This window comes from Dermacentor albipictus, unplaced genomic scaffold, assembly GCF_038994185.2.
Source record: "Dermacentor albipictus isolate Rhodes 1998 colony unplaced genomic scaffold, USDA_Dalb.pri_finalv2 scaffold_63, whole genome shotgun sequence".
NCBI lineage: Eukaryota > Metazoa > Arthropoda > Arachnida > Ixodida > Ixodidae > Dermacentor > Dermacentor albipictus.
Window position 1 is genome coordinate 413,362 of NW_027225617.1, and position 23,231 is coordinate 436,592.

The 23,231-nt window shown below is 45.8% G+C and overlaps 1 protein-coding gene and 1 long non-coding RNA gene across 3 annotated transcripts in view; one reads left to right on the forward strand and one right to left on the reverse strand.

The window, feature by feature from the left end:
- The window catches only part of LOC139053059 (uncharacterized), a 57,180-nt gene extending 35,616 nt beyond the window's left edge, over window positions 1–21,564 (reverse strand). Inside the window, exons 1-8 of one of the 2 annotated variants that reach the window (XM_070530195.1) lie at window positions 21,441–21,564; window positions 20,762–20,840; window positions 20,638–20,670; window positions 20,172–20,198; window positions 15,671–15,694; window positions 9,768–9,871; window positions 6,074–6,202; window positions 710–967 (exon numbers count right to left, since the gene is read on the reverse strand). In XM_070530195.1, coding sequence (XP_070386296.1) covers window positions 710–967; window positions 6,074–6,202; window positions 9,768–9,849 — 469 coding nt within the window. In that variant the 5' untranslated portion in view covers window positions 9,850–9,871; window positions 15,671–15,694; window positions 20,172–20,198; ... (1 more) ...; window positions 20,762–20,840; window positions 21,441–21,564. Of the gene's footprint in view, window positions 1–709; window positions 968–6,073; window positions 6,203–9,767; window positions 9,872–15,670; window positions 15,695–20,171; window positions 20,199–20,637; window positions 20,671–20,761; window positions 20,841–21,257; window positions 21,338–21,440 lie in introns of those variants that run through there. The other variant, XM_070530196.1, reaches the window with a different exon arrangement.
- LOC139053063 (uncharacterized) overlaps window positions 1–23,231 on the forward strand; it is a 407,344-nt gene that overhangs the window by 312,659 nt on the left and 71,454 nt on the right. Inside the window, exon 6 of the long non-coding RNA XR_011510185.1 lies at window positions 6,039–6,237. This is a non-coding gene — a long non-coding RNA (uncharacterized lncRNA). The remainder of the gene's footprint in view (window positions 1–6,038; window positions 6,238–23,231) is intronic.

Below are 23,231 nucleotides of genomic sequence, written 5' to 3' on the forward strand. Positions count from 1 at the left end.
TTAGCTTCGAACGTTCTGCCAGTTCTATTCTGGCTGTAGGTATAGAGGCTTTCATATATTGGCGTTTCTTAATCAGATCTTTCGTCTCCTGTATTAGCTTACCGTTATACTGGACATAGTACAGTCTGAAGAAGTGGGCCGATCCCGAAGGTTGTGGCGTCAAAATTATGTGGGCCGCTCCGGTGGGTATGTACTGTCTAAAAATGGACCCCCCATCCCGAAGGTAATGCAGCTTAAATATGTGCGCTTTTAGCGTGGTTTACGTGCAATTTAATGATGTTGGAAGATCCCGAAGATTTCGTAGTGGAAAAAGTTTAAGCAGACATACGATCCTTCTACTTCCTTCAAAAGAGGCCTAACGTGAAACAGTGCCGTGCACAGTGACACCGCCCCAGCCTCACGCCTAACTCCCCAAGGAGGATATTTTGTATCTGCGTCATTTGAATGTTATATTGCCTGGTAAATTTGCTTTTTTTAATTTCAGAGCTGTGTAGCCACTTTCAATGTTCAGCCGTGCTTTTGGCTAACATGAACATAGCATCGAATAGTAGTGCCGTAGCAATATATATTTAAACGGGAGTCTTCTCGTCAACGCTTACGCCATGTTAAAAGCATTTAAGCTCATGTAGGTAAGAAGACTCCCTAGATTGGTGCCGAATGGAGCACCGGACTGCGTAAAAGGGGTAAAGTTTACGATGCCAGGTCTTACATGCTTTCGTAGTTGTCGTAGGAGTTGTCGTGGGCCGTGGAGTAGGCGTTGGAGTGGCCTTTGGTGTCGGTGGTATAAAGGGAGGTGGTGTCGGTGGCGGAATGGGAGGTGGTGCCACACGTGGTATAGGAGCCGGCGTAGGTGTTCCAGTAGGCGTTGGAGTTGGGGTTGGAGTAGGACTGAGTACTGCAGCTGGGCCAATAACTGGTGGGGCTCCGGTTGCTTGCTCAGGTGTTATTGGACCAGCAGACGTTGTTCCTGAAGAAATTACCTTTTATTCGAAACCTTTCGGACAGCAAAGAGAGGAATTAGACGGACTTAGGTACATAAGGGTTAAATTTCAGATTTGCTACATGTGAGCATAGCGCGAGTTAGTTAAAGGTAATCAGTAATTTTAAGGAGGAACCTGGGGATATGGGGATTTTTCTCGCGAGCAACAACTACTGCTTTAGATAATCTACCTGACTGACCGAGTTGCAGTGCTTAACACAGGTGGCAAGATATAACTCAGTAATTTGGAAAAAAAAAGACCTGTGGTATATGCAGTATGTCACCGCTATCTTGCCCTGAGTTTAAAAAGAAAGGAAAGCTTTTCATGACAATGGAAATAACTGCATCGTTTTGGTGTCCTTCGTCATTATTATTACATTTCCATCAAACATGATAACAGTTTTGGTGTTTGATCGCCTTCGAAAAGACCAATTTCGATTGCTTTCGACACGCTCTATATTGAGCGGCTTTTCTGTCCTCGCTTTAAAAAAAAGCCTACGAAATAATAAATTGTATTACGTTACAAAACGTGGGCGCGCAGCGACGACAATGTTATTTAATGAGCTGAGTACGAAAGTAAACATGCTGCCTCTACAGCATCAGCCATCACATCGCATCGCGTTTGGGATTGTTTTAAATTACGTGGCGTGCGCTGGCTACTCATCGTCGAAAAATAACGCGCACGCATGAACACGATCACGGCAAAGCGATAACAAGCGTGAAGGAGCAAACAAGTTAGCTAGAGCTATATTATACTGCGTACCATTCCTTGCCTAATTCTTGGGACTTTGCGGCAGGTACCTGGTTGCTAGTTAGGTTCTTGCCTTGCCTTGGTAATAAAAAATGAATATGTGACCACCGTTGGAATGCAACCTCGTTCTTCTAGCAGAACCAGGTGCACTAACCATCGGGCAACGCTCGCTTTTTTCTTTCTTACCTTGTTCGGAAAAGTACGTGCATACGTACAAAGCAGGGAATTCAGTGCTGAAAAATGTAATAAATCGTCTCGCTAGACTACTAATCTCAACAATTTCATAGAGGTCATGAGACACCAAACTGACGAGTTGCTGAAATCACTGTGGCTAACCAATGATTTACTTTAGGGTATCCTGCATACATGAAAGACTTTGAATTAGACATCGACTTTGTAGTTTTTTTATCTACGCCGGTATGTATACCATCCATACACGTTTCCCACGTGGTGCATAAAAAGAAAAGCATTATCATGCAATGTCATGCGTCAGTGTATGACGAGAAACTTGTATCGAAAGGCCTTAACGCAATTTTTTTCTAAGGTGAAAGCTTTAATAATGGTATTGGTACAGAAAGTCATGTGAGGTCGCCTTGCGCAGATACGCGCTCGTGCTACTGCTCGCGCGTTCGTCGTTGTTTTCTTCCACAGCTTGCTCATATGCCGCTCATCACGCGAAAAATAAAGGGAAAGTGTTAAAATAAAGGCATGGATAGAGTTAGTTCAGGCACTCAGACCCATGACATTCGGTGGGAGTCGAGCCCTGGTGCTTATGTGGAAGTCGAATCCGTGACGTTTAGTGATAAGGCCAATATAATTAGGACACAGGTAATAAGTATAGACTTTATTAGGGCACTAGAACCCGCGGTCTTTGCCGAGAGTCGCATTCTTGGCCTTTGGTGATAGTCGACTTCACTTCCTTTGACGTTAATTAGGGCGAACTTGATCAAGGCACAGTTCATTAACGTAGTGTGGTTTCTCCCTCATCAGAACATGAATTGTCATCGCTGGTGCAGTATCCGGCCACTCCCTCCCAAATTACTCAGTGGATCAACCAATGGCCCTCAGTCCCCAGCCGCTGTAGAGCACGTCACCAAGGCGGCGGTCAGATCTGTAACGCAACCAAAGCTGCTAAGGTTCTCTAGACTCGGACAGGCCGCCAATGGAAACTGACCATGGCAGCGCCTAACACCCGAACTTTCTCGAGTGAAGCTAGTGTGGAACTATCGGACATTATTGGGTATGTCATCGGTCTTCGTGAGGTTAGAAGAACTGGTGAGGTTTGAAGAACTGGCAATAGCCATGTCCGTTTCTATAGAGGACTTCGAGGTAAGAAGCAGTACGGAGTACGATTCCTAATCCATGAAGATATAGCGGGCAACATTGACGAATTTACAGCAATAATCAGCGAGTATCGGTAGACGTAATAAAACCTTATGTTCTTCACCGAATGAAACAAGCTGCACCGGGTAGTTCGTTCTTTTTTAGTGTTTCCACGGTATACAGGGTGCCACATAATTACTGGCACACATCTTGATCGATAATTTCGGATTTTATTATGCGAAGCATACTAGCCGCACAACCACGCTCTTCCTTGCTGCGCCGCGCGCGGCCGCGTAGCTACCATTGAGGGTATGAGCCAGTGTTCATTGCTGCACGTCTCATATGTGGGTCTATTCTCTTTTATGTTTGCTATGTTTGTTATTAATTTGATTCTAATATGCGAAGCATACTAGCCGCACAACCACGCGGCCGCGTAGCTACCATATGACGTCATAACAGCTGCAAAAGCGGAGGCTGAACTCGTGCGCTCGCTTGCGGCCGCGTAGCTACATAGCCGGGTCTCAGCTAGTGCGCTCGCCTGCATGAGTTGTTTCTTCGCCTAGCCGAACCAAATATAGCTAAGCAACAGCAGTTCACCAGGCTAAGCAGTCGTTCAACAAATAAAATAAAGGCTAGTATGCTTCGCATCCTGGCCTTAACCTTAGCTAAGCCACAGCCATTTCTTTAAACATATCTTCACATCGTTTCGTCAACCATTGTTTATATCTGCCATATTTCGAGTGTTTCATATCGAAGCTGCATATAACTAGCATCCCGGCATTTCTCCGAATTCGTCGAGAGAAAACTGAACCAATCAGAGCAGAAGGCTCGCTCCGCATGTTCCACTGGGTTATCTGCAGTACCACCAGCTTGCGCTCACCTCCGTGCATCCGCGGCAGCGGCGATGCCGGCCGTGCACAAGAAAGAAAAAGAACCTGAATGCTCGCCTTCGCGCATAGCGTTCCCCGCAAGTGCTTCCCGGTAAAAACTACGCTCACATAAGCTGCCTTTGCTGGGAAGCTCTAACTGTGGCACACGAAGCAGGTATTGATGCCCCTACATTTTCGTATGTATAAAGGAACCCGCCTAGCAAATGATTTAATTTGTGTTGTCATAGCGTTATGGGGTGGCCAGGCATACTTAGGACTCCAGAAGAGCGGTGCGAAAACGAGTGACAACAGCAACAGCAATGTCAACATGCACAACGGCGTTTTTCTCAGGCTCGGCAGGACTACTACCATGGCTACGTCACATTGGCCTATTGCATCAGGTGATACCGCAGGTTCGCTGGCCAGCGACCTTCACAGAATGGATTTGAGCCCATTTTTTGTTTTGGTTTATTTATTTTTCGGAGAATGCAACGCCTTCCTTTACTCCCATCCGCAATGTCGTCATTGAATGATGCCGGGCACTCTTTCTGAGGTCGAAAAAAGATTCTAACAATTCACCGCAAGGTTCCCCATTGCGCTCTCAAACGTGGCCCTCATAACGACATAACCCGCAATGGTCATCCTGTCTCCACTGCTTACAATAACACAATTGTCATCAAGACAATCGAATACCAACAGCGGAGAATCATCAAACTCTGGCCTTGGAGCTCAGCGTGTGTTGCAACAATGAGATAAGCGCTGCCTAAGGATCTGAATTTTCCTACTTTAAGCTCCGGAGAAGACTTGGACTGACAGAGGTACAAAGAAAGTGTAGATGGGGAATATATGGGCTGCTGTTGGCACCGGCCGCGAATGGAGAACACTTGGTAGCTCTTTTTATCGATGAGAAAACGGTCACGTTAGAGGGCTGTAGCGACAGTCAGAACAGCTGTGTACTTGTCCCGACGTCAGAGCTCGCAGGTGCAATGAGATGAACAGTTTTAAGGAACTCGCGTGCGGTGACTGTCGTGGTTTGAGCAGAGTTGAACAGCTGGCTGCATTCCTCTTGTCTTTGTGGCGAAAGATGCGATGATTCACGCTCACACACACTTTAAAGATATTGTAGAGACCTGCTTCGCTGACCCTCATCCTTGCCCAACCTTTGGGCAGTAGCATTTTTTTTTACATCGCAGAAGGACAGCTCCCCAGTACAGCAATCGAAGCGTAAGTGACACCAAAGTACTGAGGTGTATGTATTTATGAGGTTTGTGCACTCAATTTGTAAATACTTTCTATGTGGCAGTTAGCTGAATGAATGCCGGCATTCATTTGAAACGCCAGAGATGAAGTATTGCTGATATAAACTCCATACCAGATGAGCGTGAAGTTGTAGAAGCGGGAACCGGCACAGAGGCGGGCACCGGATAAAAAAAGAGGCATGTACATTTTCAAGAGGCTTTTGTCTCGGCTCCCTCTACCGTTGTATGGTGGTTAATAACTGGTAAAGGAACTATTCAGAACATTCTTATACCTGCCTCAGGAAGGGCTGGTGAACTACCTGCTGTAGATGGGAATCCATCAAACCTTGGCGCTTTCAGCTGCCTCAGCTGTTTTAACTAGGGACAATGCTTCTTAGCCTTGTTTGTTTAAAGACATTTTAAGTACTCTTTCATGTTCATGTTAAACATCTGCATTGACCATCGTTGACGCGAGCAGTTAAGCTGCCTTCTTTTTACGGTTTCTTTGGACAACTGCTTTCAGAAAGACTTGTGCCAGTTTATACTGCATCGCGTTCTTACAAAGAATGCCAAAGTCTTTGTCAGCGTCTTTGTAGGGTAAAATCGCTCATTTATATCGTTCGCGTATAATATTTCGGTCGCCGTAGGGGTACGTCGTGCTGTTTTATCTACAGGTGAAATGATCTTTCTTTTTTAATCTAGCTGGGCTAAATATCTAAAAATGACTTTACCTGACAGTTTCATTTTTGCGCGAATTTGTTTTGTCAGTGGCTGTTTTTCCCTTTACTAGTGCAAGTTACAAGTATTTAGACCAACTGCCATTCAATGGATATGCGTCTAAGTATTTTTGCTTGTTTTTCTTTCCTTCATCTAAATAGAAAAAAATTTAAAGCGCAAGATGACGAACACTCACCGGGCATCCGAGCTGTATGTGGTGGCAATGGCACAGCTGGTGGCAGCGAGCCCCCTCCACTTCCTCCTCCACCTCCACCACCTTCACCACCGCCGCCACCAAAAATGTCCGCTTCTTCCGGCTCTTCAGCTGCACACAGAGGGAAAATGTGAAGTCAACGAACGGTATGAACCCTATCTTTGAACCCTATCTTTGTCGAGTCCTCGTTGAGTGTAATGCTACGAACTGTACTACAAAAAAAAAAAACCATCCAACACGTTTCAATTTTCGCTACGTCTAAGGCAGATGGGAAGAGTAGCAGCAAAGTATATGGTTGGGTGAGTTGTGTAATGCTGTTAGTTGAAAGAGCGCACGCGGTATTAAAGACACGGGAGGAAGTATAAGCAACAATTGGTTGTCCTGGTAAGTCAAGGGACAAGTACGCTGGTAAATTGCTTGTCCTCAAAAGACGCGGGACAGGTGCACGGGGCAATTTTTTGTCCTCGAAAGACACGGCACACGTAGGTGGTATAATCTCTTGTCCTGTATACGCTTTCTCTTTCCACATCTTTCGGCCTATGTGTGCTGCTTGAAATATGATTGCAGACGATACGCGTATTTACGTTATTTTGTGGCCATCATGTCCGTCGTTCATTAAAAAGGAGCTTCAGCTCGTAGCCAACGCCAATTTTATCTTTTTTTTTTGCTGAGACAGAAGAAAAACTCATAAATTGTTTTATTAGAGAACCACTAGATCGATTTCAATGAAATTTGATGCAATTTAGAGAGAGACATAAATTATGGCTGCTCGTCATGCGCCTTATTCTGGACCAGAAACAAGTACTGCATTTATGTAGAATGCACCTGTTGTATGTAGCCGAAAGAAAATAATTGAATGCACAGCTTACGTGAGATTGTTACAATGTTAACGAGGGTTTTTCAAAACTCCTAATCACGAAATATGGGCACAGTACAGAGCGGTGCATAATATATTAAATTTGTAAGTTCTAAATGTAATCTTCCACAGAATTTGCGCAAGTGTGATGCGAGTTTTTTTCTCTCCGAGTTGGAATTGTAATCATCATAATAGAGTTGTCTTAAATTTTAAAAATTTTCTATAGTGTTTTCTAAACTAGCGACAGCCTAAAAAAGAAGTTGGGAGGCGATTGAACCTCCATGTGAAGTTCATGAAAGACTGCCTTCGTGAGCGAGTTCCGGGTGAAATAGGAGTGGAGTCACTGCTCATGGCACTCTATCACGTCACCGCTAGACCGAAAAGACTAGGAGGGGTTTTGGACGGTCATATTCTTTTTTGCAGCAGTATCTTAGGGATGGGCCTTAAGTTAGACGTATGACGATGTGTCAGTTATTTTAAATAATTTCCGGAGATCTGCATAAGAAAACAGGGACTGCAGTATGATGCACTCTGTTGTAGGAGAACAGCGTCCGTTGGGTAATGGCATCAATATGCGGCTTCTGCGCTAGAGGTCTGCTGTTGAAATCTGGCCGTCGGGCAATTTTATTAATTAATATATTTGAAGCTGGCAGTTTGGTTCGAAGGGCGAAACATTGACAGAAGGAAGGCGCCGTTTCACGCGAAAGGCGAATAATCGATTGCGATAGCGAATTAGTAGGCAGCTGTCTGAAGTAAGGATAGTAGCTTTATTGACTGTGTAAGCTTGGGAACAATCGCTGCCTAAATGATCTAACAAGCATGGCGTTATCACGAACTAGCAAACATGATCACATCGCACTCGATGGGCGCGGACACTCGCTATGAAAACGCTGGTGTGAGCAAAAGTGGCAGCTGTAGAGAGTGAACTGACCTTCTCGCGGTGTCTCACTCCAACGCAAGAGCTAGCGCGCTCAAAGGTGCGTAGTACGCACTTCTCGGCGGAGTCGAACCTCCACTCCCCCCCCCCCCCCCCCGTGCCTTCCGCGCTGCCTCCCTGCTTTCTGCCGTATCACGCGCGAGATTGAACAGCGATGGCCGTTTGCTTCCGGAGCACAACGCCGCCCCTGCTCCCTGCCTCCGTCCTTCCGCGACGGAACACAGCGCGTTGTCTCTCCGCTTTCTTGCTTCGCGTGCGCCGGATTGAGCCATGATAGTCGGCTTCCCCCGCGTGCTTTCACTCGCACACACAGCATACGACGCGCGGCGACGGTGTTATCGCCCTTGGACTGCATTGGGAAAACATCGCGGCGACATCGACGGTGACGACGAAAATGCGCCAGGGGCGCTATAACGTAAAACTGGTCGAAACTTTTCTATTCCAATTCTGCAATCCGCCCTCCGCGATTGGTCAAAAACTTTTTGGGACCACCCCCATATCACCTATCTGTCACGCGACGTCACGAAAACTGCGATAGCTCCCCATCTGATATAACATGTTCACACGGATTATGCATGATTTGACCGAACAAAAGAAAAATGGTTATTTCTGATTCGACGCCTCTTCGTCATTAGCCCTCGGCTATTGGTCAAATGTTCTCGGGCTGCGCCCGCTTCACCTGCCTCTCACGTGACGTCACAAAACTGCAAAAACTCACCACGTCAAAGTTACGTGTACGCGATAAAGATGCATTAATATGCCTAACAAAACTGAATTTTCTTCTCAATAGCCGCAGGCTGCCCCGTTCCGAAAGTAATAAACGATGGCTGCCGCCGATCGCTCAGGCACTGGCTGCTCGCTCCTGTCGGAGAGCATGGGCTTATTTTCGTGTAATAAAACATTTTGCGTGGCCGCGTAACGTTTTCGAGCACTTTCGGCACGTTTCGGACATGGCTCTGCCAACTCTTCTTTGCTGAGGATCCGTTTTAGCGTCATTCTTAAGTATCCATTGTATGCCGCCGCGATTGTCTACGACCCGCCGCAAGCCAAGTAAGGGAGAGCGGACCAATCGCAGGCGCCGGCGCCACCCTCGTCATCCGGTTATCGATTTTCAGTGCAGTGGCTCGGCCCTATCTAATCCCTCTCCACTTGAGCGTGCTGCTCACCTCTTGTCAGCCAATGTGATAAGACAAGCCGCTCAGTGTAGACAATGTTATTTGTTTTTTAAGGAAACAAAAGTGACCTCCTATGAACGAGGAGAGCGTTTGACTGGTCTGTTCAGACAACCCTGCGGGTGACCGCCCGATGCTTGCGTCGGCGGTTACGCAAATTTGACGTCAGGAGATTGGAATAACAACATATTGGAACAGTTTTACGTTATAAGGCCCCAGGAGTGTCCATGTAATTGGATCGCAATAATGACAAAGTTGAGCGCTGTGCTTTGACTGCCCGTACGGTTTTCATTTCATACGCGGCTGCGCCATGTCGGTCCGGCGCGCCACTTCGTTCAGCTGCTCCTGGATAGGAGTAACGCCGCCCTGCCAGCTACAAAGCGAAACGTCTCAAAGAACGTTGGCATGGTTATTAGCTACGCCAATGGTGTCGGAGGCGTTGCACGTAAATGGTTCTCTAGGTGAAAGCGACGGGCAGGGGAAAAAAGTTTCTTGAGAAAAGAAGTCTCACATTCTTCGGTATACGTGCTATGCCTTGATTTAGATAATATAGATATTTGGTTGAGAAAGTCACTGAAGCAGCCGCTCACACATATATTTCTTTCAATGGCAATCTTTCGAGGCATTCGCAATCAGCCGCGATTCTCAAGGACATCCATGGTTGCCTGCCATTCCACTGCGATTGCGTGTACGAATTTGCTTTTCACTTACCATCCGCTGATCCCAGCAACATGTAGCCCATGAAGACGGCAAGAAGGACGAAGCAGCATAGACCGATGGCGGCCAAGATCATCGACGTTTGTTGGGAATCCTCGCTGGAAGTTTGGATGGTAGTTTCCGCATTCACAATCAGCAGGGCGCGAAAAACAATGCCACTAAGACGCTTCAGCTGATAAACATAGCCGTGGTCGAAAGGGCGATCGCATAGCGATACCTCGTGTACACTGTAGGATGAAGGCCACTCACAGTTGCTCTTTCTTATACCTGCGTCTTGTGTCAGTCGACGCTGTCTTGTGCCTTCAAACTTATCACACCGCGCACTTCTCTGCTATGCACCACAGCGCTTCCCTTCGTTACGGTTTCTCTATTGAAACACATCTGATCTCTTCTGTACATTGAACGATTTGCGCAGCGTTTCTTTGGTTCTCCTCTAGCTCAGCAGAAAGAACCATTATCGTCTAATTCCATTTGTTGTTCTGAATGTGAACTCTCCTCCCGCCTGCCCTTTGATAATCCACACTCCCTCGTTCTTAGTTTTTATTCTCCTAGACGTCAGCTGCTCCCTCAATATCATCTGAAATTTTCATAAGAACATCTGCTTATTAGTCGCCCATGTGTCACTTAATTTTGTTATTCTACGTGTTATAGCCCCATGGGTCAATGCCATTAAAAAAATTCTGTGTATGTACATTTCAAGGATATTAGTCAGCTGCGCTTCACAGTTACAAAAGCAGAAATCTTGCTAAAGATTTGGGTTACTATCGTAACTTTTGGATTACATATAACTTTGCCGCATGTAGAATGAGCGGAAATACTTCAATATTTTCTTCCCAAACGTATTGAATAAACTGTGTCAGGCTTCGAATCAAAGTACAACCGTAAAAGAGTAACTGTGTCAGTGAGCTCTTGCGATCACGCATTAAAAATTAAAAAATCAGTAGCGAACCATAATTTTAGTAAATAATAAGATACTTGAGTGAACCAGATCACCACAAGAAATGGCATGTGGGGCCCAAACTGACGCGCCAGCTGTGGTTACCGCTGTGAAACGGAAAAAGATCTCGAAGGCTACGCCGTTGCTGGCTTTCTCATTTAAAAAAAAATTAATAAATGCAGTTTTAGAAACGAAACTTAGCATGTAGCACAATTCCACGTCTTCATGTTGGTCACATAGAGGAGGACAATGTCTTCCCGGGAAATCGAAATGAATATCTAATAACCCTGTTTCGCTCGTTCACATTTAAATTATTACTTCGCAGCAAATACTGCAGATGACGAATTGTAGCCGGTGACTTCAAACGTCATATATGCTACGGACAAATTATGGGCATGACATCAGTTTCTATATGTGTGTTCCAAAAGTGTGGGATGAAATGCTTCCAGTAATTTTTGCGCAAAGGCGTTTTTATTTGAAAAGACAATGGAAAAGCAGTGAATTTTGATAGTGAAATTGACTGGTGCTCTTGTGATCTCCAGATAGTGATCTCCAGACTGGTGCTAGTTTTAATATTCGAAACCAAGTCAATCTTCCTTGAAATCACTGGCTTCAATTTGTCAGTTACGTAAAGTGTTGATAAGTGAAATTTTTGTTTATTTGTCAGGTATGAATGTTGTTTTTAGTATAATGTCCAACTCTCTGCATAATCCAGCTCAATGAATAGATATCTGCTATATGGTATAAGCGATTTCGAAAAATCCTGTTAACCTCAAAAAAAAAAAGGAGTTGCACATTCGCTCGAAAGGCACAGCGTAGATAGTAATAGTTCAGTATTCGACAACCACACATAGTGAGGTTCGCAGTTTTATTCGTTACACGTCGCAGAAATTGCAATAAAGATTCGCTGATTCAATCACCAAGCATGGTGTCACGTGAGCACAGGCAAGCATGAACAGAGCTTGCTCGATGAGCAGGAACACTCTCTGTCACAGCGCAGGCGTGATAAGCGAATACAGAGCGGGATCGAACGCTTGTACTCCGTCTCGCATCAACACGAGACGGCAGGTAACGAAGTGGCGTGATGTGATGAAATTAGGAGATTTGTAGACATGAGATTGCGTCTGATTGGACAAGACAAAGGTAATTGTATATCTCTGGGGAAGCACTTCATACTGCAGAGGACATATATTGGCTTAAACTAGGAGATATTTAACCAGCCCAGCAATGTATTTTTGATTAGACCAGAATTACCCTGAGATGAGTATCGTAAGTTTATTCATTCAAGTGCAAAGGAATTATTCAGGCACGAGCACTAGGAGGCACGTCTTATTCTACTCTTATACATAAGGTGTTCTTGTATGAAAGCTGCCATACCACCCTGCTTTATTAATACAACCGGAATAAAGCTGTCGGTATTCAACTAGACAATCCGTTCCAAAGGAACAAATTACGCCAGCATTGAAAGAACTGAAATAATTCTGGCAGTGCGGTTGTTTCTCAGCATAGTAGCTAATGTTTAGTACCTGCTGGCGCGAACATATTCTCTCAAGTGTATTCAATGTTTTCACGGGATGGTTTTAAAGGAAATTTTGATGGTCGAGCAATGTGTGGTAAGATTAGGACTTATGTAAAAAAATAAAGCTTTATGTTTAATTTAGAATGACTATTGTGTCAGACTATGAGTACTACGACAGCGTTCGAAACACTGCATGCTTGTTTTCGGGCTCTGCAGCTCCATTCATAGAAAAAAGGAAACGTTTGGACTCAACAAGTCCTAAGCTATATATATATATTGACTTACGGGCCAGAAGCTGGAAAGAACAAATATGAAAACCGTAAGTATATAAGTGTATTTTCATTTCTCATTAGCGGAGATAGTAAACAGTAGTGCAATCACACAGTAATTATTATATAAGTTTTGTTTAATATTGCATGAATTGTACTGAAGTCATGTATACTGAATGCGTACTGAGTGAGCATTCTTCCTCTTGTTTCGCCGCGATCCCACACTACTTTTCGACACCATTCTGCATGCTAGCCTGAATTCCACGTGCGAGTACGCCCGTGAAGCCATACTAAAAGCTCAAGAAGCGCGCCATATTGCCCGACGTCGACTTGTGGAGTCGCAGGACAATCAGCGGCGCTTATATGACGCCCGCCATCGTGACGTCCATCACACACTGGGCACCCTGGTTCTCCTTTTTTTGCCGTCGCTACGCGTTGGCCTCTTGGGGAAGCTACTTTAACGCTACTCTGACCCTTACCGTGTGTTGTGTAAAGTAACTGACGTCACGTACGAAATCGCCCCTCTTGAGCCAACCGTGGCTCAGCATAGCTCCGACGTGGTCCATGTCGCGCGTCTTAAGCTGTATCACTCGCCCGCCTTCTAACCAGCCCCGAGCCGGTGCTTCCGCCGCCGGGGGTCATGTGACACGCTGGAGAAGATGTCAGCTTGGTCGTCGTCGACGTCGCCGTCGTCGTGAGATCGCAGCGTCAACATCTAACAGGGAGCATCTGCCGAATTTCGCGTTTGTATTTCGGCATAGCTTGCGAAAGGGGTATAGTGAATGAGCGTAGAATTGCATGAGATTAATCTTCAGAGCTGTACTCCCGGTAGACATAAACACTGTATGACATTAGGCGTGCCACAGCATGAAAGTAAACAAAGTTGCCGTTATGTTTGATAGCATTGAACCCCTTAACGAAAGATTGACTTTGAATAGCTAGCAATATGTGCCTTTTATCGGTACCTTTCCCTTTTTTTTTGCAGTCATGCTTTTGTTAAATTTTGCGGCTTGCCTGTTGGATATATCGAACTGAATTAAATTCCTTGGTTTTGCGTGCATAAACCACAATTTGATTAGCAGGCACGCCGTGGTGGAGGACTCGTGATTAATTTGACCTATCTAAATACATGTAAAAGGAGAATTCGTTTTTCTCGGCAACCAGTGCACCAAACTCGACGAAGCTAGTTGCATTTAAAAAAAAAAAACTTAAAATCTAGTGACGGTTGGTCTCAAAATTTTAAATTAGGCCGTCATTTTCTTAAATAAAATTGGGAAAAATCGAAAATTTTAAGAAAACAAAACTATATAGTTTCCAACTCTTTAACTCAACCATGAAAAACGTTAACATAATTCAGTTTATTGCACCTAATAGTACATCTAAAGTGGACAAAATTGATATGTTGCACATAAACCTCGAAAAATTTTGTAATATGGGAATACAGCTTTTGCAGAACCCTTGTACTCAACGTAATAAATTCACGTAAGATACAAACTGACATATCGAAATTGTCCGCTCTGAATGTTCTAATAGATAACGCTTACAGAACCGTGACATCTATTCCTAATCGAGAGCTATTAAGCAGAAAACGTCGTGCTTCTATATTTTTTGAAGTTTCGAATTGTTAAAAATCATTGTAACGAAATTCAGGCCCTAACTCGAAATTCCGCATCCAACAGTCACTAGAATTTAATCTTCTCTTTTAAATGCAACAAATTTCATTAAAATAGGTCTAGGAGGTATTTCAGAAAAGCGTTTTTGCGTTTTACATGTACTTGAATAGGCCGCGTCAGAGAATAGGCCGCGCCTCTAATGCACGAGGCATGGTATTTGCATTTCGCCCCCATCGAAATGCGGTCGTCGAAGCCGGCATTCGATCCCACGACCTCGTGCTCAGGAGCGCGATTTCATAGCCACTATGCCACCGCGGTAGGTGTTGAACATATTGCCTTGAGTGCAATAAACCTGGCAGTTGGTAGTGGTCGCTCCGTCCTTGGAAGGTTTTTTTTTTGTTGTTGTTGACTGTTCACATTGCATTTTTTTTTTCGTGATGACCACTTAGAAAGAAGCTCACTTGTATGTTCTGTAAATATATTTGGGCAGTTTTCCTTCCTTAATTTCGACAACATGTGTGCTTGTTCTCATATCTTTCGTTAGCCATTTACACACCCTACTCCCAATATCCGTTTTTCATCCACGGAAATCCCATTTTTGTTCACGTCGTGCTTCTTGATTAAAGGGACACTAAAGGGAAACAATAAATCAGTGTAGACTAATAAAGCATTGTTTGAGAACCCTGCAGGCAGTCATTTCAAGAAAATAGTTTGAATATTAGATGAGAAAATGAAGGTCCAAGTATCAGTATTTGAATTTCGCGCCGAAACGCCAGCGCCGGTACGTCAGCGTGACGTCATGGATTCCAAAGTTTGTTTTCGCATTTGGGCCGCGTTGGCTGAATAAAGGTTCCCGAAACTTGGCGTGTTTAATATTTGGTTCCTTTAGAACACAATGTAGTCAATCTGTACCGTTATATATAATTAGTAGGCCCTAGAAGATGCCATCAAAATCCATGACGTCACAGCCCCCAGGTGCGGGAACTTAAGCAGGCGTCGCCACCCGTATTTCGTTCTTGCGCTTTTTCTCGCTTACCAAACGTCCTATCGTTGTAAGGGTGGTGTTTTTGGTGTTGTAGAACGGTGATTTACTGATGCAGAAGAAATCACTTTTCACTTTAGTGTCCCTTTAACGTTCGAGACGAGGTATTTACTGCTTATTATTAATTTTTCATTCTCTCCATATCGATTTTCTGCCCTCACAGTTTCTAGAAGGTTAAATAATTGCCTCCCTAGGTGTACTAGTAAAACTATATGTACCGCTGACCTCGCGTCCTTGTTCTATTAAACTATCAACGCTAATGCTTCCTTTTCAACATACCCAACACCATTTCCCGTCCCTCACATTGTTCAAGCCTAACAACTTATGTTTGTTATGTTGTTATGCGTGTTAACAAATCCTGCCGTAGCAAATAAGCTGGCCTAGCCTAACAAAGTCTTCCTGTCAAAACGTTGGCTCCGAGCCGAGGCTTCTCTTGTTCGTCCTACCTCTCGTCACACCGTTGTGGATTGTGCCTCTATGAAAAGAGTATGTAATAAAACCACTGTGTGAAACTCACAGGATATTCCACTGGCGCTCATGGCTGCAAAACAAGAGAAGCACAAGGAAGGAGGCATCAGAACATTACTTCTTCGTCACTTCTATCTCGTATGCGACTTCTGAGGATGGCACCAGTTTCGAGATATGCACAGTCCAACTCGCGGTACAAATGCACTGCTGTGTCACGTAAAAAAAAAAAAATACTCTGCTTCACGCATTGCAGCACAAAAATAGCTGGAACGCCATTGTGTATCGTGGCATAACTGGAAAAATCTCGAAACTGGTGTCGTCCCGAGAATTCGCTACAAGTGAATGCAAGATCGCCGGCTACAATTCCTTAATTGCAATAAGTGCCGAAAGGTCATGAATTACACAGTTAGCCAGTGGAATAATGCTAAATATTCAATAAGGCTAGCCTTTCTCTCGCAGAAATGATGTATGCCTCATCGATTAATGTATATCAAGGGTTAGAATTGCGCTGGCTACCACAAAAGTAAAAGAAAAATGGTGCACTGTATTAAAAAAACTGGTATGACTCGTGCCACCTGATATGCAATTGAAATTTTTTAATCACATTTTTATTCATCCATGTGTATAACGTGCCCAAGACATGCGACAAAATTAGGCAAGCGTTGGGTGCCTCCTGACAAACTTCAACGTCCCGGGTGGTCTGCTGTATAGTCAGCGCTTAAGAGATGAACCAATACAGGTACTCGAGACCACCAGACACACACTGATGTGGCATAACTATCGTACACTGTTTTTCAATGAAATTATGAATAGGTGAAATACATGCAGCATTGACTCCGAGCGGAGGGTTTCCTTGTTCGCCCGCTGTTTATCAATTTGTCTTCCTTCTTCGCGTTAACCCGTTGTCAGCAACAGACATAGCTCAATCTGATCTCCGAGGAAGTAAAAAACAAAGGCATTTAGCAGAAATAATAACGAGAATACATAAAACATTTGAATGGAAAATAATGAACGATACGCCATCTCAATGAACGAACGAACCTGAACCGTAAAATACCTTCCATCCTTATAAATGTGCGCAGGTGTAAATCAATCTCTAACTTACACCCCACACCCAAGCGGTGTAAGCGTGTTTGTTATAGACCCATTTACACGCTTATTCAGTTTCAACGTTGTAAATTATTTTACATAAATACTTTGAAAAACAAAGCCTTACCAGTTCCCAAGTTTCCAAAAAGTTTTCAAGCATCGACACCGATAGCAAGGCCTACGTTAGGCTTAATCTCCTCGAGGGCGCGCTCACAATACACAGGTGGCACGTGTTGGCTTGACGCAGCCGTCGGGCAGGAACGCACGACAACGGCGGTGACGGCGACGACGGCGTGAATGCGCCTATCATCATCATCATCGTCGTCGTCGTCGTCGTCGTCATCATCATCATCATCATCATCCTGGTTACGCCCACTGCAGGGTAAAGGCCTGTCCCATACTTCAACAACCCCGGTCATGTACTAATTGTGGCCATGTCGTCCCTGTAAACTTCTTAATCTCATCCGCCCACTTTCTGCCGCCCCCTGCTACGCTTCCCTTCCCTTGGGATCCAGTCCGTAACCCTTAATGACCCTCGGTTATCTTCCCTCCTCATTACATGTCCTGCCCATGCCCATTTCTTTTTCTTGATTTCAACTAAGATTTCATTAACTCGCGTTTCTTCCCTCACCCAATGAGAAGAAGAAGTTGCCAATGGGAGGGAACGCACTTCACGTCGGCTCCGTTTTCCAAGAATTTCGCTGTGATTATCGCTCATTCGCCTCATGAATGTAACACCAGCGTATGCAGGAAGTCACCAAGATTCTACTGGCACCATATTCAAGGTGGGAAACGACTTCCTTCCCAATCACAGAGGCTTTTGACCAGCTCGACGCTAACCCTCACCGGAGCTCGCTTCGCCGGAGCAGTGATGGAAGTTCAAGTGAACGGGGAGGACATCTCCCCTGAAGAGTTTCTCCAAGGCAACGGTTGGTGCACCATTCGATACAAGACCCAATTCAACGGCGAGGCCGCGCAAAGCAACACCCAGAACGGAACCCACTCCCGCACCGGCGAGGGAGCGAACGGCGACTGACAGCGTTCGCGTCAAAGACAGCGTAACGTCAAGCAACAAGTCATCAGGAACAGTAAAATGCCACTACTCCCACGAAGTGATTTCAAGGTCGTGATACGACCAAGAGGAAGCCTCGACGTTGCCGCCACCGGAACCGTGCTCCTCGCATCGGCCATTTACCGGGCGGCCAACGTACCGGGGCGAAAAGCAGGGGAGGACACGGTGTGCACCAAGAACCGCCAAAACATCATTGTCGTGAGTACACCTCACGCTACTCACGCCGCTAAGTACAGGCAACTAGAACTATACGTACCCCCATTGCCTCGCAACATGCACCCCCAACACCACACAGGAAGGCGTAAAGCCAGGGCAAAACACATGACCAAAAGTTACTCTAACAACAAGGAGGCGGTCTTCACCGACGCAGCCCGCTATCGAGACAGGAAGAGTTTCGTGGCGGCAGTCACTAGCCACCGAGGCAACCACCTCACGAGCGTCACCGTGAACACGGCACATGCCGAAGCGTCAGAGGAAGCGGCCATAGCACTGGCCCTCACACAAACCAAAGCTACATACGTGATCTGCGACTCAACGGCAATTCGCAATTTTGCAAATGGGCGCATCTCGCAAGAGGCGTATCAGATACTCCAGTGACATCCCATACACCAGGAAGCAAGGGAGAGGCCGACGTTGATAACAGAAGGCATTTGCTCATTTGCGAAGGCATCCCGGCACACACTGGAATGAGCACCCCCAACGAAGCGGCTCACGGCGTTGCTCGAGGCCTGACTCACCGAGCAGCGTCGGAGTAAGAGCCCCCGCGGGGTACTGCAAACGTCTGGGCATGGGAGGATCGTATGACTAGTTTTCACGACATCACGGCACACTACCAATTACAAAGACGCATATACTCATTCCCTCACGCTAGGTTAGACAGGACGCAAGCAGTACACTTCAGACAATTACAAACAGACTCTTACAGAAACCCCAGACTCATGCACGCCATGTATCCAGACATGTACACTACAAACAAATGCACGTCGTGTGGCGAGGTTGCCACACTAAATCACATGTTATGGGAGTGTTGGGACCTAAACAACAAGTCGGGCAGTGCCGACCCCTCCGTCTCTTCCACCGCCAGTCTCCGGTCACGCTGGATGACCGCACTGCTCAGCTCTGAACTGACAGCACAACTCTGGGCCGTCCAGCGAGCCGAGGAAGCCGCTTCGAGACAAGGTCTCGGAACCGCGTCCGCGGCGGGTGCCCAGACCCACTAAAAAGACGCCGGACTCAAATCTTGTTGATTTGAAATAAAAGTTTACGCTCTCTCCCTCACCCAATCTGCTCTTTTCTTTTCCCTTAACGTTACACCCATCATTCTTCTTTCCATAGCTCGTTGCGTCGTCCTCAATTTGAGTCGAACCCCTTTCGTAAGCCTCCAGGTTTCTGCCCCGTAGGTATGTACTGGTAAGACACAGCTATTATACAATTTTCTCTTGAGGGATAATCGCAACCTGCTGTTCATGAATGTCCCTATAGCTTCCGCTTAATTGCTCTTGGGATACTTTTTGTTTGCGACAAACACAAGGAGAAAGCTAACACGAACCAATGACGACGAAAACTTTCTGATGTGAATACACACCTTTTTTTTTTACATGTCAACACGGTAAATCAGTGCCCTCGATTTCGGGAGCAACCGCAGACCACGCGCATGTTAACACGCTAAGCGCGCGAGCTAGCAACGGTGGCTGCTGTGCGGGCTTAGTTACAGATCAACCATTTCTGTTTAACATGTTTTCTGTAACATGTTTTTAACACGTTTGATTTCTGACATGTTTTTGAGATCTCCAAACCGGCAAGCATATCGGCGTCTTCACTAATTTAACATAATCGCCTTTCTTTTACAGCCAGTTTTTTTTTCTTTCTGTGAAATTATTGGTTCATGACGACGCAACGCATAAGTCACGTGAGACAGCAGTGTATGGTGACGCTGCCGCTACCGCTTGCACAGTTCTCGGCCACACTGCGACATCGGGCCTCACAAAGCGAGCAACAGTGCATGAGGCTTCTTTGACCACGAAGGGAGGGAGATAGATTTCACAGCATCACACTCGCCTGCGCTCGCTTATGCAGGAAAGAACCTGTCGCGTAGGGTACTTCATCGAGGTGAATTAGTTTGGAAAAAAACACCGGACTAGGTGCACCTATAGGACACAGTATCTGTGGTACAGGCGGGAAAAAAAACGGACGCAGCTTGCACATGTCTTGGAACCTAGACCACTACCCCGCTGTGCCACCAGTTTCTACGCATTCCTTCAAATATCCGTGATTCGAAGAATCCCTTATGCGGGCATAAGACGCATCTTTCTCAGTCGCGGTGTTGCATTGGCGATCGACTTAAGGAAGCAGAAGAAAGAAAGGCGTTGCCTTTAACAGTAGTTCTTACCCGACGACTCAATCCCGGAGACTTCGCCTGGAAATGCGAAAAAAGCAAAATTACGACAGCAAAAATAAAAGATTAAAAATATCAGCATCGAGGGAAATTGGATCAGCACTGGTCCAAATAAAAGTAACAGCCAAACCTACAACATCAACGCCAGTTTGTCAAACGCCGCAATTGGACGCCTAACACAGGAACTGCAATGTACTATTACATTATCATAAAATCTTTGCTGCCAGTTCGTGTTACATTCAGACATAAAAAAAAACATAAAACTGTGACACCCAGCATGGCTATTCAAAGATGCATGCAAGCTTTCAATGTCAAAGGGTGCACTTAAATGAAAACTGGTTCCGTTAGGTCGATTCGGAGCTGCACTGCGCCAATTGGCACGCCAACACACGGGGCCGAAAACAAGGACGAAAACAAAAGTGACTCTGAAAAGAGGCATGCGCTCGACGAGCAAACTCACCGCCTGAAATCGTTGACATCTCAGACATCTCAGCTGTGGAAAAAAAGGGAATCGGGTGTTAAGCACGTTGGAGCTCGTTACGGGCGAATTCATTCCGGAGCTGGTAGCGGCTACCGGGACTTACTCATGGCTGGAGTTGATTATTCGCTCGAAGTCGGAGAACGGTCCAGGAACAGAGGCAGAGGATCTTCAGCAGGGGTGCACTGTGAAGAGTTAAAGCAAAGCGTATGAGATCGAGACCAGAACGCATTAGCAACAACGCCCCTATAGCCTTCTGCACAGAAGTTGTTAAATTGTGTGTCCAGCAGCGCACGCACACGCAGACAAGCCCACATGCGTCGTCATTCACGAGAATTCTCTCTATATTATGGCATTGGCCGTCACCAATCAAGACATTAGGGGCTGGAAGCTAAAACGAGGGTAAGTGGAGGTAAGCGGAGTAAGTCGTTTGCCGAGTGCACCTGCAAGAAACTGCTTGCGGGTAGATAAGGGTAGCAAGGTCGGCACGACGTCTGGAAGTTCTGCAACCGCTGTAATGGTCAAACGGGACTGCCTAAGGTAAACGGGCTACGTTATTCCATGAGTGATATTTCCCCTGGCGCAGCACCGTTCGCGCTTACCGAATTCACTCGCACAGCTTACGGGTTTCGACAGCACGCGATGCTATCGCAGCGCGACATCGAGTGTTGCCCACGACCGGCGTGGGCAGCACTCGGGGCAGAGCGGAGGCCTACTTTCTTAGCGCTGGAAATTTCCGGACGTGAAAGGAGAAAAAGGCGACGTTAAGAGGCGGTGACGCTCACCGTGAGAGGTCGGCTCTTCCCGAAGAGCGTACACGTCCGCTCGGCTGCACACGTCACCGAAGGAACGAGACCCAACGGACGGGGGCACGCGACGGTCGCGTGAAATGCACGCGCGGTGGCTGCCGTTAAAAGACGGCGTCGGAAACTGTGGTGCATACCCACTGTGAGAGATCGGCCGAGAATCATTGTCAGCGTTGACGCGTTTTGCCCCCTACGGCAGACAGCAGTTATCGTTAGTTTTGATTCTTCCAAGTAGTGTATTTTTTGCTCTAGTGGTGACTCGAGCCATGGTGACATCGGCGACTCTGTCTTAACGGTGGAGTGAGCGCGAAATTCAAAGAGCTAGAGTTGTTTTGACAACTTTTCTTCATGCTATTGGGTTATCCATTTTCACCAAATAAATTATACCTCTGTCCCATTCCAGCGATACATAGCAAACAATTTTCTGCGCTCTACTGTACGTCTCTCAGTGAAATCGGGTGCTGAAGGCAAGGCTAACCAACCTCTTTTTGTAAAGAAGACAGCGAGGAAAATCCTTGCACATGCGTGTCCGGCACGTTGAGTTTCGCACGCGCATAACTCATTTGGTGGCGCCACCTCGCAGCGGCACACGTTTGTACGCTTTAGAATTCTGAATTTCAAACCCTCGCTCGCTCGGACGACTCGTACCCCGTGACTGTCCATTCATCAGATATGTTTTGATCGCCCTGCTCCAGCCGAGGTAGACGGAAGGCTTGAATCAACGAAGACTCGCGATTCAATTCTGTTAAGTGGGTGGGTTTAGGAGGAGCAGGAAAGAGAAGGGGAAGGCAGGGATGTTAACCAGAAGAGCATCTGGTTGGCTGCGCTACGCTGGAGGACGGGAAAAACAGAATAGAAAGATGGAATGGAGAGATAGAGTGAGAGAGGAAGGAGAGACGGCGGCGAATTCTCGCACGCGCGCTTACGAATCCACTAAGTGAAAGTCGTTCAAACATGTCAGAGACAAATGTGACAAGCCTGTGGAGGCATTTTTTGTTTCTTGAGGGGTAACTTCATGGAGTGCAATGAAAACTAACCGGAAGCCTAAATTTCGAAATCTGCTTGTATTGGGCAGTATTTTGAATTATAAGTGCTTTTACGCGCGTAGTGGACCATTCGCTGAAAACGACTGTGGTGATTTAGACATATATTTAAATAAATAATCAATAATTGCAGAATAACCCTAGACCAGGAGGAAAAAATGCTTAAGTAGCACCAGCAGCCGGCAAATACAATATGCACGCATGGTACAACAGTACGGGTGACAATGTAAAATGACTCGCGAGAGAATTCCAAGAGAAGCAAAGGAGGTACGGAAGGTACATAAAAAGCTATAGGCGTTGTTCAATCAAAAACCACCATTTTTATGCGCTAAACCATTTTTATCCTTCTGTAAATTTCCTTCTTATGATCAGGGTCCTCTGTGAGTAAATGACCTAGGTAACCGTACTCTTTATTTATTTATTTATTTATTTCGTGTACCCTCAGGGCCATTGGCATTGGAGAGGGGAGTGGTTACAGACTCTAGATGCTGACTGACGGTCTTGAACTCTCGATCGCTTTCGAGGCTATTATTAATTATCTTTGTCTTCTGCATAATAATGTCCAGCCCCAGTTTTACACTTTCTCTGTCAACGTCCTCAATGATTTGTTGCAACTCGTCCCCAGTGTTCCTGAACAGGAAAATGCCATCACATTTGCCATTGATCCTTGCTCCTATAGTCATCCCAGTTTAACAGCTTATACTGATGGTTCGGTCACGCCATCTGC